This window comes from Kogia breviceps, chromosome 15 (genome assembly GCF_026419965.1).
Source record: "Kogia breviceps isolate mKogBre1 chromosome 15, mKogBre1 haplotype 1, whole genome shotgun sequence".
Classification (NCBI taxonomy): Eukaryota; Metazoa; Chordata; class Mammalia; order Artiodactyla; family Physeteridae; genus Kogia; species Kogia breviceps.
Genome location: NC_081324.1, coordinates 59,625,900 through 59,642,014, shown reverse-complemented (window position 1 = coordinate 59,642,014; position 16,115 = coordinate 59,625,900). Strand labels below are relative to the sequence as shown.

At 45.3% G+C, this 16,115-nt stretch overlaps 1 protein-coding gene across 4 annotated transcripts in view; it reads right to left on the bottom strand.

The window, feature by feature from the left end:
- PTPRM (protein tyrosine phosphatase receptor type M) overlaps positions 1-16,115 on the bottom strand; it is a 760,161-nt gene that overhangs the window by 86,359 nt on the left and 657,687 nt on the right. For all 4 annotated transcript variants that reach the window (XM_059041256.2, XM_059041252.2, XM_059041253.2 and 1 more), the window contains one exon: positions 15,013-15,100. In XM_059041256.2, coding sequence (XP_058897239.1) covers positions 15,013-15,100 — 88 coding nt within the window. The remainder of the gene's footprint in view (positions 1-15,012; positions 15,101-16,115) is intronic.

Here is a 16,115-nt window from a genome sequence, read left to right as displayed (position 1 = left end):
ATGGGGCTTCTCACTCCGGTTCCGGCCAGATGGTCGTATCATTTCCTGTCTGTGCCTTACCATTAGCCTGGGCTCAGTACCTTTACCCGGAGAGTGGGGATAAAGTGGGTGGGACACGGGCGAAGCCTGGAGGGAGCCGTGTCTCCCTGCTCTGCTCGGGGAGAACATATGCGGGCAGTGGTCCCGCGTGTGGGCTCTGGGGTCAGGGGTGCCGGTTGGAACCCCTCACTTGTGATTTCGGGCGAGTTGCTTTGTCTCTCTGGGCTTTCCTTTCCTGAGCTGCAAAATGAGGATTCACAGTGCCTCCCCACGGGGTTACGGTGAGCGTGAACGTAACACACAGGAAGGGACGAGCGGAGAGCCCGGTACACAGTGAGCGATGGATAACGCCAGAGGTTGTTATCACCACGTGCTGGGTGACACACGCTCGTGCTTTGCTTCTCACCATCTTTACACTAGCTGCCCAAACCGACAAGAGCAACCCAGGACCCACGGGCAGGCAGGAATTTTCCCTGTGGTGACCTGCTCCAAGAACTAGTTTCCTAGAATCCATCTTGCTTAACACCAGAGGCCTCTGTCCAGAGTTTGCCCGTGTCGTGGGGTGGCGGGTTCTTGGAGCACTGGGACGTGTGGATTGTCACCGCTTTCGCACGTGCTGGCGGAGCCAGCGCACACACGGCTACTGCAGGGGGAACTCGAAGCCGTTCTGCGGGTAGAGCCATTTGAGCTTCCCGAATGAAAGATGTTACAACAGAATCGAACCACGGCTCTTCTGCACACACTGGGCTTTCAGTCGGCTCCTCTGAAGGAGGTTAGGTTCGCTCCCTGTTCTCCCTGACTTTCCCTGGGCTGTGCTTTAAAAGGCAGGCACCGCATTCCAGCCTCCTAATCTTTAGACGCAAGGCTATCTCAGGATCTGTTGTGCTCCTTGTCAGAATACCTCCTCTTTCATGCTTTATTTCCCTGAGAACCTCAGGATGAATGCCACCCAGTCCCCGTGATCTACCACCACTGGGCCTCTCAAGTGGTTCTGGAATGTTCTCATTAGGGACTTCGATCTCAGACAAGGCTGCATTCTCATCTCTCATCAACAGAGCCTTCGAAATAAAGAATTTCCCCAACATCTTCTACTATTCAATCAGCGAACCCCCCACAGAGTTGTTTTTTTTTTAACTTCACTGCTATTTCTCCATTTTAGTTTTTAAGAGCAATACATGTCAAAGATTTTTATTTAGTTAATGAAGGAAGCAGGAAGATATTACAACTGGTTCAAGGAGAATTTACCAGCAGATCTATATCCAGATCTAGTTATCTAGATAAATAGATATAGGTAGATCAATCTATGCAGGTATATAGATACAGATAGACAAGTAGATAATCTAAATCAGGATATGCCATGGAATGCATTTACAAAGAAATGGAAAACTGGCTTTTACTGGTACTACTGACCCCCTAAGGACACAACTCATTTACATATTATTTCTCCAAATTTAATTGCTCCACTCCCCGCATGACACAGAAGCCTGTAAGACACATATAAAGCCTATTTCCTATGTAGACTGGATTGTTTTTATTTTTTATATGCATGCTCTTTCTGTATTCTAAAGTTGACTCTACAAGACTACGTATGACCCCTTGTGGTCAGAGACCACGAAGTGTCCACTCCGAACATCCCCACAAGGATCCTTCACGAGGGTCACAGCGCCTACCCGCAGGGCTCCTCTCACAGCCCAGCAGCGATTCTGCCCAACACACGGCTATGGCCACCAAGGATGACTGACCTCTTCCCTAGACTAATGAATATGGCGGAAGAAGGGCAAGTTGTGTTCAGGCGAGGCTCACCAGGGCTCCCCTGGGTGCTGGCCATGGTCCTGTTGTGGAGTTGGTTAGTGTTTTTACGAGTGTTTGCTTTACAACAATGTATTAACCCATATAGGGATGCATTATACCCTTTTCTGTACCTATATTTCACACTTTAAAAATAAAAGAGTCCACCTTGAGGATATTACGCTCAGTGAAATGAGCCGGACACAAAAGGGCAAATACTGTATGATCTCACTTATATGAAGCACCTGGAGTGGTCAAATCCATGGAAGCAGCAAGTAGGATAGTGGTTGGCAAGTGCTGGGATGGTGGGGAAGAGTGAGCTCTTGTTTCATGGGTGCAGAAGAAACCTAATGTCACCGAACGGGACACTTAAGAATGGTTAAGATGGTAAGTTTTATGTTGTGTGTCTGTTACCAAAATTAAAAAAAAACGAAGAGTCCACTTCCTCCACGCCTCCTTGTAGGACACCTCCTCATGTTCCACTCGAGCCCTGGGCTCCTAGGAAGCAGCACTTTCAAGGTGGGAAGGGCACCTCAAGGACTTGCGGCCTCATAGCCCGTGGGGTCCTTTCTGCTGGTCCCCTCCTGAGAGGGGCTCATTCCCTTCCACAATGAAGGAGAGGCAGTGACTATATGGCCTGCTCCTTGAGGACAACTGCCATACTTTATAAAGTGTACTGAGTAGGTATGTTTGGGAATTACTGAAATGAGGCCTACGAGGTGTTTTTTCTTTCTGTGACAACGTAAGTGTGAGTACTGATGAGTCAGTCTAAGTTGAGACAGGCGGGCAGATATTTCAGCGGGGAGAGTGGGCTCCCCCTCGGGTAGGAAGGAGAACACGGGGGCAGGAGCTGAGCCCACTGAGAGAAGAGTATGGAGTTCCCTTAAAAATCTAAAAGTTAGAGCTACAGAGGATATGGCAATTCCGCTTGTGGGCGTATATCTTGGGAAAACCATCAATCGACAAGACACGTGCACCCCCAACGTTTAGTGCTGCCCTGTTTTCAGGGGCCTAGACTTGGAAGCAACCTAAATGTCCTTGGAAGGAAGAATGGATAAAGAAGATGTGGTACATATGTACAGTGGAATATTACTCAGCCATGAAATGAGGGGGGCTGGTCCTCGCACACCTGGCCTTCTTGGGTGGGATGTTAGCACTTATCAAGTTAATCCTCTGCCTCCCAGCAGGCTGTTGGGAAAACCATCTGTCCTAAACAGCAGTGAAATAAATAGGAAAGTATCACCCTCCTCCACGCTGAGCCAGTGAAAGTAAAAGCAAAAGAAGTAAGAGAATCCACCCCTCCAGCTACAAGAGTCTACTCCAAGCTGCTGCTCGGATACCTGAGAACGACTTGGGAGCAGAAACTGGATTCTCAGACATCCTCCTTCACGTCAAGCCCTCATCTCAGGTGACTATCAAAGCAATAAATATAGATTGTTGGAGGCAAATGAAGCAGTACACGGAGGCTCACTGCCATATTTTCTTGAAATCTGAATCACCTTGAATCCGACGCCAATTAAGAAGACAATTTGTACCAACCATTCTTTTAGGAAAGCTCAGTTCCTTCTGTTGGGGCTCAATAGTATCAAATGACTATAGGGGGATGCCCAGAGGATGTTTCTGGCCTGAAGCACATATGGGGTCACGCAGGCAAAGGATCCACAGAAATGCCAGCTGCCCACTGGCTGAGCCCCGTCCTCCCAGTTGGCTTTGGAGGCCGTCCAGCTGGAAGTCAGCCAGAGTCCAGCAACTGGGTCAAAAGGAGGAAGAAGCTTGGAGAACTCGATTGCTCAGGTATGAAGGTTGGGAAATCCAGTGGGATTTGTGGTTAACAATAGGTCAGTGACTGACCACAAAAACCAAGCAGTTAAGACTGCAAGGACTTGGTGTTTCTGGGAGACACAGGCGGGTAAGCCTGACAGGACCTGACTCTGGAGTTATAAGACTGTCGTCCCTGTTTCTCTCCTAGGTGGGGTGTGTTTCTTGGTTATTCCAAAGCCATTTCATGTTCACATTGGGTAGTACATGAAAATAACAGGGCTTTGGTACCCAGAGACCCTGATTCAGATGCTGGCTCTACTTATCCCACCAATTGTGAGCTTAGACAAAATCTGAATCTGCTGAGCTTCATCTGTAAAAGGGGGTGATGGCGGTTCCTTCACAGGAACGTTGAGGAGACCAAGTGAGATAATACATGTCAACATAGGACAGTTCTCTCTCAAGAACATAGGACAGTTCGATCTTAAGAAGATGTGGGAGATACAAACACACACACACACACACACACACACACACACAATAGACTATAACTCAGCCATAAAAAGGAATGAAATAATGCCATTTGCAGCAACATGGATGGACCTTGAGATTATCATACTAAGTGAAGTAAGCCAGAAAGAGAAAGACAAATATGTGATATTGCTTGTATGTGGAATCTAAAAAAATGATACAAATGAACTTATTTACGAAAAGAAATAGACTCACAGAGGTAAAAACAAACTTATGGTTACCAAAGGGGAAAGGGGAGGAGGAGGGATAAATTAGGAGTAGGGGATTAACAGATACACACTACTATATATAAAATAGACAACAAGGACCTATTGTATAGCACAGGGAACTATGTTCAATATCTTGTAATAACCTATTGATATATATTCAGTTTTATATATACATAAAATTGAATCACTTTGCCATACACCTGAAACACTGAAAATCAACTAAAAAAAAGGAATAAAATACAATAAAAAAGGAAATTACTCTCTTCTACGAATAAAAGCAACACCCTTGCTGGAGTTTGGCAATTCACAGTGCAACGAGCCCAGTAGGCTTGTTTGGGGACCAGCAGAGCAGAGTGGAACTGAAAACTCCACGTACCCACTTTTTGGGGAACGTGAGTTTAGCTAGTTTTAAAGAGGAAACAGGAAAAGGTCTGGAAATAGGCCGAATACTTCTCAACAACTCCTTCATCTGATTCCCCTGGCATTTACTCAGCAGCTTTTGTTTTCCATCCCTGATTCTGTACAGTGTTGTACACAGGTTAAGATCACAGGCTTTGGAGTAAAAATCCCTGGGTTTGATCCTAATTCTGTTACTTTCCAGTTGTGTGACCTTGGACAAGTTATTTAACCTCCGTGCCTCAGTTTCTACCACTGTAAAATGGAAATAAAAGAGTGCCTACCTCGCAGCGTTTTTGTGAGGTTTGAGTTCATACAAGTCATGCATTAGTGTCTGGTACATAGTTAGAACTAAGTAAAGGTGAGCTGGCACCTGTATCATTACTGCTGTGACTTCATGACCTGATAATTTTTCTCAGCTGAACGGTTTCATCTTTGCCTACAGACTGCCCCCTTTCCAGTGAATCCATGCTGAGAGCTACTTTCCTAAAACACAATTTATTTTCTCCCCACCCAGTTTAAACCATTCAATGATTTCAGCAGGGGACTGATCAACAGTGATCTAAACAAAACAATGGAATCTGAAACGATCATTACAAAGAGTTACTAGACCTTGAATTTCTTTACTTGGAAAGATCTCTGTGACATACTGTAAGTGAAGGAGAGCGGGTTACAAAGCAGCAAGTCTCCTAAGAGTCTGTTTATAAGAAATAATCGAACTCACTTTCATATGTGTCTAGGAAGGCATAGTGGGCAACTGAAGGGATGGGGCTTCTGCTGGGTGGCAAAATCTGGAGGGATATTTACTTTTGCTTTATGATTTTATGTATTGTCTACATAGTTTATACTGTCTTAGGAATCAGAAAGAAAACAATAAATCTATTTTTATTTTACAAAATAAAGCCAACAACTTCAAGGCATAGAGAGAAGAGATTTGAAGGAAATAGAAATAAAATGTTAGCAGGGTTTGAATTTGTTTGGTGAGGTCCTGGACAATTTCCCCCCTCTTTTCTTTACTGCACACATTTTCTTTAATGTGTATGAACTGTTTTTATAATTGGAAATAGAAACCTATTTAGCCATGGATGAATGGAATATGATCAAACCTCAATTAATGTTTATATAATAATCACAACTCAATGCTACCCCATCCAGAAGGGTAATAAACTCTGCCATTTTGAGAAACTCAATCTGCATTAAAGATCTGTTGCTATTCCTCCAATTTCTTTCAAAAAAGCCCTTACTACATGAAATAGGGCAAAAATCATATTTTTGGTTAAGAAACAGGCCCATAAAGACCTGGTCATAACAAACCATTGCTTAATGCTGAAAAATTATAATCGATTGGGACTTTTCCAAACATATGTCTTCACGTGTGTATTTATGTATGTGTGTATGTATTTATGGTGTGTGTATATACATATATATGTATGTATACACATATGCATGTGTATGTATGTATTTATATACATATGTATTTACATGTGTGTATATATGTATGTGTGCATAAATATGTCTCTCTGTGTATATGTATGTATGTGTGTATATATGTATGTATGTGCGTATTTATGGTGTGTATATACGTGTATGTATTTATACGCATATATGTATATATGTGTACATGTATGTATGTTTGTATATATGTATGTATTTACGTGGGGGTGTGTATCTATGCGTGTGTGTATATATGCATGCATGTGTGTGTGTGTGTGTGTGTGTGTGTGTGTGTGTATGACTGTCTTCACACATTAGAGGTGGGGTAATTAGAGATTTAAAGCAGGTCCTTCAGTCCCTGAAACATGTTATTTATGCCCTTTTTATCAAATAACGTTATGTTTAAAATACATCTACATAGCTTCAAATATTTTAACATCATTTTCACATTAAACACGATGGATCTGGGTCACAGCCTTGCAGTTGGAACCTGTAAGTGATTAGATATTATTATAGCGGCAGAAATGGAGTCTGTCACTGATAATCTTTCATCTCTAACCAATTCTCCCTTTCTGCTGAATATTGATGACATATTTAAGGCAAACTGGAATCACAGTGATGTATGTAACATTTGCCCACCAACAGGAGACTCAAAATTAATTTTAATTATAATTGATTGCTTCAAATAACAGCCTTGCTCTTCCTGTGGTTACCTCTTGCCAAGGGCTGGTCTGCACTGGTTTCAAGGTACAAGAGGCAGAGGGGCCAAGGTAACCGACAGGAAGTGCCGGGCGTCCTGCACTCCTCCCCACTGCTCCAGCCTGGGGTCCCTGCCACTGCCCACGGGGGTGGGGGTGGGGGTGGAGAGTGGGCTCAGGCCCAGCCAGGCAGCTTCTGATCAAGAAGCAAGAAGGAGCTCTCAGCTGAGCGCTGGCTGGCTCTGTGCTAAGCTTCACTCCTGCAGCTGGTTTTGGGTCACCAACTTCTTAGTCCTGCCTTGTTTCTGACTTTTTTACCTGGACCCTTTGTCAGAGATGCCTACTCTTTATTTTCAGACTCCTGGCAGATCCCCCGACTCTTACGTTATTTTGCCTGATTTTTCTAGAATTTACCCTTTTCTTTCCTGCACATATTGTGGGATATGTTTCTGTCTTGCTCTTGTCTGCCCGAGTTTTGATGCAGGAAATCAAAACTTGATTTCTCCCAGTGCATCTTGCCTCCTACGCTCACCCCGTCCCCCTCTCTCCCGCCTTCGCCTGCCTTTATACCTAACCTGGATCACGACAGTAGTACATCCCTCGGAAGTGACACGTTTGCTCAGTTAGCAGAAAGAAGCACCTTGCTTTAAGACAAAGTCCTGGGGACGTGCAGCCCTCAGCCCGGGCCATGGAGACGGGGTAGTTGGTGAGAAGACTCAGGTGGGACAGACCGGGTCACAGCTCACACTGTCTTCTTAGTCGCCTCACTAAGCACGGGCACCCTGAGTCCAGACGGAAACCAGGCCTCAGAAGGGCCTCCCCTTCATATAAGAGTCGTGGGTCCTCACGGTCAAGGCCGTACCCCCCTCGCCCCTCCCCTACTCATCCCAAGCAGCTCTTGGCAGTTTCACGGCTGCTCCCCACCCTGTTACATCACCATCTTCATTGTACTAGACCCCCCAGCAGGACGCCCTGCCTGCCCCCTCCCCTCCATGACACGTGCTCCTTTGCACATGCTAAGCGGTTTCGCCTCAGTGTTTCTCATTTTTAAAGCCCCTCCAGGCTGGGTGCTAGGCCCTTGACGCCCTCCATGTGGCTCCCTCCACAGAGAGCCTCACGACCACCACGGATGTGGCCCAAGATTCACAAATTTACATCTTTTGGGTTCCAGAGCCGTCCACATAACTGCCTACTTGGGATCCCATCTGAATGTTTCAAAGGCGTCTCAGTACATCCCTGGATTCAACTCACAAGCTTTCCCTGCTACTGCCGACCTCACTGCTACCCCTGAGCTCCAAGTCTGGTTCCCTTCCAGTGTTACCCATCTCGTAAACAGCCCGTCCTTCCACCTGTCTGTCTGTCTGCCGTCCATCCTCCATCCACCCAAGTCAGAAACACAGGAGTCACCTCTGACCCTGTGTCTCCCTTGAATCCATCTGCTACGTTCTAGTCCACATTACCATCCCTTGTCACCTGGGCTGAGAGAGACTCTTTTAGCCAGGGTCCCCTTCTGATTCACTCTCTACTGCAGTTAGACTAATCTTTCCAAATGTAAATTAGATTAACGCTCCCTCCCAACCCTTTAACGAGGTGTTCCTTGTTCTTATAATAAAGACTAAAACACTGAATCTGCCCCAGAAGGCCCTGCAGGCCTGGCTCCCACCTTCTTCTCTCTCAGGCCCACCTCTCCCTCCCCACCCCAGCTCTGGCCACCCCGCCCTCCTTCCCCTCCTCAAACTATGGGTTCCCGAATGTCTGAGCACCCCTGCTCTAGCCCCTGGGTCGGCTGTCTTCATTCCACATCCTCCGGAATCTGTCAGCTCCCACGTACAGCTTCTTGCAGGACTGCGCTCCTCTCCTTATGGCCCTTGACTTTTATTTCATTTTTATTTTTATTTCATTTATTTGTATAATCAAGTCTCTTCCTCTCAAAGGAGATGTCAACTTCCCGAGCGTAGGGGCTGAGTATGTGTTGGCTCACTGCTGTCCCCCAGGATCTTCACAATTCCGGCCTCTCCCCTGGATGGTGCCCCCTCTGCTCCAGCTACACGAGGTCCTTACTGTCTCCGACGCCACACTGACCCGGGCTGGCTGTCCCTCCCTCAGGGCCTCCGCCTGGACCGGGCTCCCTTCCTCACCTGCGTCAGGCCTTATCTATCTACCTACTTATCTATTTATTTATCTATCTAACATCTATCTATTCAGTGGAAGTATAGTTGATTTACAATATTATATTAGTTTCAGGTGTATAAAATAGTGATAGTGATTCAATATTTTTATAGATTATACTCCATTTAAGGTTATTATAAAATATTGGCTATATTCCCTGTGCTGTACATGACATTCGTGTAGTTTATTTATCTTATACATAGTAGTTTGTACCTCTCAATTCCCTCCCCCTTTCCCTCTCCCCACTAGTAACCACTAGTTGTTCTCTGTATCTGTGAGTCTGTTTCTGTTTTGTTATATTCATTTGTTTGTTTTATTTTTTAGATTCCACATATAAGTGGTAACATACAGCATTTTCCTTTCTCTGTCTGACTTATTTCACTTAGCATAATACCCTCTAGGTCTATCCATGTGGTTGCAAATGGCAGAGTTTCATTCTTTTTCTCTGACTTGCATCTTATTCTCTCAATTGTAATTGTTAATTACAATTAAGAACTGCTGAGACTACCAGGAGGGCTACGCACACAGGCGCGCGCGCGCGTGTGTGTGTGTGTGTGTGTGTGTGTGTCTGTTAATAGTGGACAGGGTATTTATTTATATTTGGAAAGGGCTAGCTCAGCAAATTTAGTGTGTAAATGAGGGAAAAGTTCACCTTACTTAAGAACAACAGCCAATAAACAGTTTTTAAGCACCATTAACACCATTTTATATGCAAACACTGTTGCAAAACTACGAATGTGATCATTAAAGCACTTCTTATGTTCTCTGAAAAGCACTAACAAGAATCTCTAGGCCATGTTCATTGAATCCCCCAGTTCCTCATCATAGTTAGTGGTGCTATTCCCAAAGCCTAGACTCCCTGAAACGGGCTTCCCAGTCAGGGAAACTGATTTTTCCACAATTACAGAATTTCTTAGTGGGGAAGGGAGATGTAATACTTTTCTCCATGCCTTTAAAGAAACAACCAGTATGAGTGTATACATTAGGGTGATTTAGATAAGTATTTTTATTCCTTTAATTCTTCTACAACTTTAACAATATCAAAGATTCATTGTCACTGCCATAACTAAAGACATACAGTCTCAAATGAAGCAGCTCCAAATGGTGATTCTCAGAGGGGTGCTTAGCACTGCAGTGGCTTCATCAGACCCTACTGGGGAGCTCATGCTGGACTGGGGCCCCCCTAGAGAAACAGCACTCAGGCTGTGAGTTCTAACACCAGACTTGGCATGGGCTGGCATCTGGACAGTTCTGGTATTTAAGCCAGCCAGCAGTAGTGGTATTTCTGCAACCCATATGTGGTATCAAACTCCTGCTATTTAGCTGCTAGTAGCATCTAAGGATTTGCACACCCTATTTTAAGAGCATTAATAATTGTTCGGTAGGTGGCCTAAGTGGCTGATGTCTCAGAATACTTCAGCATAGACCGTTATAGACAATTACATAAACAACCACAGACAGTTCTAGAGGGATTTTAGAAAGCAATAGAAAACTAGAGGAAAAGGTAACCATTTGCAACGACATGGATGAACTTTTAGGACCTTATGCTGAGTGAAATAAACCAGACACAGAAGAAAAACACTGCATGATCTCATTTGCACATGGAATCTAAAAAAGGTCAAACTCATAGAAGCAGAGAGTGGGAGGGTGGTTACGAGGAGCTTGCGGGGGGAAGGGGTAAAATGGGGGGGTGTTGGTCAAAGGGTACAAAGTGGCAGTTACATAGGATGACTAAGTCTCGAGATTGAATGTACACCATGATGACAATGGTTAATTATACTGTATTGAATCCAGAAACTTGCTAAGAGAGTAGATTTCAGGTGCTCTCACCATACATAAAAAATGACAACTACGAGAGGGGAAGGTACTTTCATTAGCTTGGCTATCGTAACCATTTCGCTATTTATCTATATCAAGCATCATGTTGTACACTTTAAATACAGACAATTTTTACTTTAAAAATACATAAAAAAAGACAATGTGTGTGTGGGGAAAGCCTTCAGAATGCCATGGCAGCTGAGGGGTAAGATCAGGAGACTGGACAGAGCTGCCTGGGCAGAGGATGTCTTTCTGACATTGTTCCTACAAAAGCACAAAAACAACGCAAGCTGATGGAAGAAACACTGAAAGAGCCCAACAGGTAAGGTGGAGGCAGGTGAGAGCTGGAAAATCCTCCCCCTCTGGGATTTATCAGGAATAAAGGTGACAGCCAGGCTAAGTCTCCAGAAATAGAGCCCATGGTCACAGCCCGTGATGAGTGGGTCGCTGTGCAGAATCCTGCTGACAATTAGGGAGCAACGTAGCGTCTGCAATTATCCACAAGTTCACCATTTCCAACCCGAGACTTCCAAACGCTGCTTTTGTTTTTCCATTTTAAATGACCTACTCAGTCCACTAAGCTGAGCAAAGGTAAGGAGTAACAGAGAAGAAAGATGTGATTTTTTAAAGGTAACAAAAATCAGTGATTTTTTGTTTGTTTGTTTGTTGTTGTTGTACGCAGGCCTCTCCCGTTGTGGAGCACAGGCTCCGGACGCACCCGGACGCACAGGCTCAGCGGACATGGCTCACGGGCCCAGCCGCTCTGCGGCACGTGGGATCTTCCAGGACCGGGGCACGAACCCGTGTCCCCTGCATCGGCAGGCGGACTCTCAACCACTGTGCCACCAGGGAAGCCCAGTGTTGTTTTTATGTGGCGTTTCAGTTCATTTCCACAACAGCTGGCTTTTCAGGAAACTGGGACTTTGAGAAGGTTCATGACTTTCCCAAGGTCACTTGGCTAATACATGGTGAAACAGACTCTGAACTGTGTCTTCTAGTTCCCAATCCTAAATTCCTCTCTTTTGCCCCCAAAGGCTTTTCCCTTAGTCATTTACATTGTCCTATTAGTTCACGTGCATCCTAGTCTGGTCCAGCCCACAGACAGTACATTCATGGGGGTGGGAGGTAGATTTAAACCCTCTCCACCTCTGACAACATTCTGCTGGACACACAGACCACAGCCAGTGCCTGCCTAGGGGTGATGAAATAATCTATCCTAAGTGCAGGGTCTTGAGAGTTGAAGATGATCTTGGTGGTGACGCCCATTCTGAGCTAGTGATGGTTAGTGACGATAGGCTAACAATTAATACACAAATTAGGCCCTGACCCCAATATCTTTCTTAGGCAACAGATCTGAAGCCATCGAAGAAGAATTTCTGCTGAAGGCCCATAACAGCGGCAGCTCCAGAATCTCAGAACAGGGGGCCACAGGGGGTCAGCCTGGGGGCTGGAGGACTTGGCTTGAAGCTGCCTTCAACGTGGAGTGTACTCTTTGTACTTAGTTTGTATATTTACTTGGAGGTGGCCTGGGGAGATGAAGAATGGGGATGAGGGGGGTCAAAGTCTCCTTAAGCTGCCTCTTGTCACAGACACTGGCCTGTGCAGGCAATGATGCTAATGGCCGGTGGGGACTGACTATCCAGCATCCACTGGGTGGTGGTTATAAGAGCTGCCCCCGGGTTGGAATCTTGTCCCCATCTTATTAACTGTGTAACCCTTTCACCTTCTTTATGCCCCAGTTTTCCTCTCCTATAAAATAGATAAACAATATTACCCATATCACAGGATCATTACAGGGAGTGAGGGAGTTAACAGGTGTAAAGGGCTTAACAGGTGTAACAGGGGTGGGGTGTCTAGCATATAGCAAGTGCTCAGCAAATGCTAGCTTTTATCACTTTGTTCTTTAAGCATTCAAAACTATTTCTCAAACATCTACCAAGTGCAGCCGTCAAACTACACATTGGGAAGGAGTGGAGTCAAAGTCACACTGAACAGAGGCAGCCCGGGTCTCTGAGCACAGCCCAAATCAGAGCCCTGGACGCTGCTCTCCAGATGCTCGGGGTGAGGCCCACACCTTGGATATGGCGGCCGCAGGACAAGGGCTCACTGACATCTCTTCCACCTGGCGTGGGTGGCATGGCTGTGAAGTCTTCATTTTACCTCCGTGGACCTCCTGGGAGTTAGTGGCAGAGCTGAAGGAACCCTGCGAAGGCTCCTATAAGCCACTTTGAGAAATCTGGATTCTTCTGAGGGTGTGAAGCTTCAGCAGGCTCGCAGAGAACACGAGGGAACTTGGGAGGATCTATACTGGCCAATGGACTCTTCCCATGACCCCTCTCTGGCTGGAAATAATGCTTTCCTTCTCTGAGCCCCTGTAGCACACAGCACTGTACACACAGCTCCAACACAGGACTGCGTCCTGGTGCAGAGGGACCAGACTCACAGTCTCTCATCTGCCTGGGCTGCTCTGTCCTGGGGGCAGGGACATTGTCCCCATCACCTTGGGGTCCTCGGGGGGCCAAGTGTTGACTGAATTCACTGAGGGGCAATGAAGCCTTAGATCTCAGGGGAACATCTTCTCTCTAAAAATGAAGCTCTAAGTAAATGAATGCACAAGGCACCCGAAGCTAGCACTTGCTATCTGCAAAACCAGTGGTTTGGCTTTGTGAGTGGCCAAAGGGAAAACAGGACATGTTCAGGCCCAGTTGGGATGGTTCATATTATATGTAAACCCCGACACCCTTCTTTTTAAAAATGAAACGCACTGGACTTCCCTGGTGGCGCAGTGGTTGAGAGTCCGCCTGCTGAGGTAGGGGACGTGGGTTTATGTCCTGGTCCGGGAAGATCCCACATGCCGTGGAGCGGCTGGGCCCCAGGGCCCGTGGGCCATGGCCGCTGAGCCTGTGCGTCCGGAGCCTGTGCTCCGCAACGGGAGAGGCCACAACAGTGAGAGGCCCGCGTATCGCAAAAAAAAAAAATAAATAAATAAAAAATAAAAATGAAACACACTGTAGGTCTGTACCATCCAATATGGGAGCCCCCTCGTCTCATGGACGATCTAAATTAAAAATAATTAAAATTAAATACAATAGAAAATTCAGTTCCTCGGTCACACCAGCCACATTTCAAGTGCTGGTACGGTGAGGGCTACTGCACCGGACAGCACAGACACAGAACATTTCCACAATCGCAGAAAATTCTACTGGGTGGCGCTGCTATAGAAGCTCAACTGTCTTACCAAGAAAATGTTAACTCGGGCAGATAAAATCTAACCGCACTTTCACGATCAAGAAAGATAATATATAGCTCCGCTGGAGTAGCCAAACCTTTCAAGTCTGTTCTCTTACAAGAAATAAGGGAGGATGAGCTAGGTGCTCTGTAGTTCACATTATTATTGTTTTTTGAAATTTACATATCTTTAGAGATAGTATTAATTCCGTGAGTGCCTTGTCAGTACCTCGGTGCAGTCACGTGTGGCTTTGAGCAGTTTAATGCAGGGGGTGGATGGCTTCAGCCCTGGAAGAAGGAAGCTCATCAATCTACCAGGCAACCTGCCATCGTTACGGAACATTAATGAGGTTGGGCTCGATTTAAAAACCCTCCGAGGCGTTATGGATGGGCACCATTCCTTTTCATAGGAACTGGGAATTTCTGAGATATCATCCTAGCTCTTTTGCTAATGAGTGTTGTGATACAGGGACTACCATTTAACTTCTGAGTTTCAGTTTCCTGTCCTCAAAATGGGGCTATTACTGACCTCCCCACCCCAAGTGTCTCGAGGATTAATGAGCTCATGTCTGCTGAGAAGCTCCTGGCAGCGAGGCGTGCTTCGAATCATTATGTCTATTCCTTCTCATGGAGCAGATGGGAAGCGTTAGACCTGTTATGTTTACTCCTTCCAAAGTGCATTTTCTGTCTCAGCATTTGAACATTACCTAGGCTACCCAAACCTTAAATCTAAAAGTAAAACTAGCCCCACAGCAAGACACACGGACATAGTGGGGGTATTAAGGCAGTTTTCCCTTTCCCTAACACGAGCATCACACCAGCTTTTCCAGCGGGATGAAGGCAGTAATTGCGCTGCAAATTCTTGCCGCGCGAGGCTGGTGGTCCATCTTAGCAGATGTGAAAAGAAAGTTACATCACAGCACAATGCTGCTGTCAACACTTACATGCAATAATATTCCCATATCTGTTCTTCATTCTGTTTTCATCTTTCTTAGCAGAGTCCCATGGTGCAGACTGCCCTTCAAAGAAGCTCTGGAAGAAAGAGAAAAGTGACATGACGAATTACAATTCGGTGCGGTAAACAAACACAGGGATCTTAATGACTGGGGGGTGTTCTTAAAAAATGTACAAGGGTCAAGGAAGGAAAAGAATATTCACAGGAATGAAATAATGGATGATTAAACTACTTTGTATCTTAAATGTCTCATTTAGTTTTTTTTTTGTTTGTTTTCCTTTAGTTAAAATGCCACAAACACGGATGGGGCTGAAGAGTAAGCCCACAATTTATCTGTACCATCGACTGAAAATGGTTGGGGGTTCATCCCCATCCTACCTGAATCTTTATTACAGAAAATTTAACATTTCTCTCAGTTTCTTAATTACATTACATCCTTTCAATATTCTCCTACGAGATATCAAGATATCATTTTTCTTCCCAACTGCAAACTGAAGGAAGGTTATTTTTGGTTAAAACTGTGAAAGTAGGTAAGCTAATACTTCATGACTTCCAGCCTAAAATCCTCGAAGAACTTCTGCCAGAGTTTTAATTTTTAATGGAGCTTACATGTCCATTTATTTAAGGATTTGGCATTATTATGCCTAGGGTCTTTAATCTTCATGTTATTAGTCAGATATACATTTTTCTGTTCAAGTTATAATGAAAATGTCCTCTGCTATCAGCTGACAAGTGAAAAAAAAAATCGAGGATTTTAATTTCCACTTTAGTTCACGTTCTGTTTTACCTTCACGTATAGTCAACGCTATAAGGTGGTATCGGGGAGAAGGATGGTAGCAAGAAGCATTTAGTAACACTGATTTGTTGTCTTTTCTGTACCTACTCTTATATTTCCTGGCACCAACTGGGAAAGAAGGGAAGAGCAGGAGGAAGACACAAAGGCAGATCAGGTGTGTGGAAACATCGTTCTACAACGCTCTGGGGCCAGAGAATGTGGCACCAGGAACTCACATCCTCAAACACGCCCCAGCATGGCTTTCCAAGTTCCCTCTTTAGAACGGAAGCTCCTTTATACTCCCCTACTCTCCAACC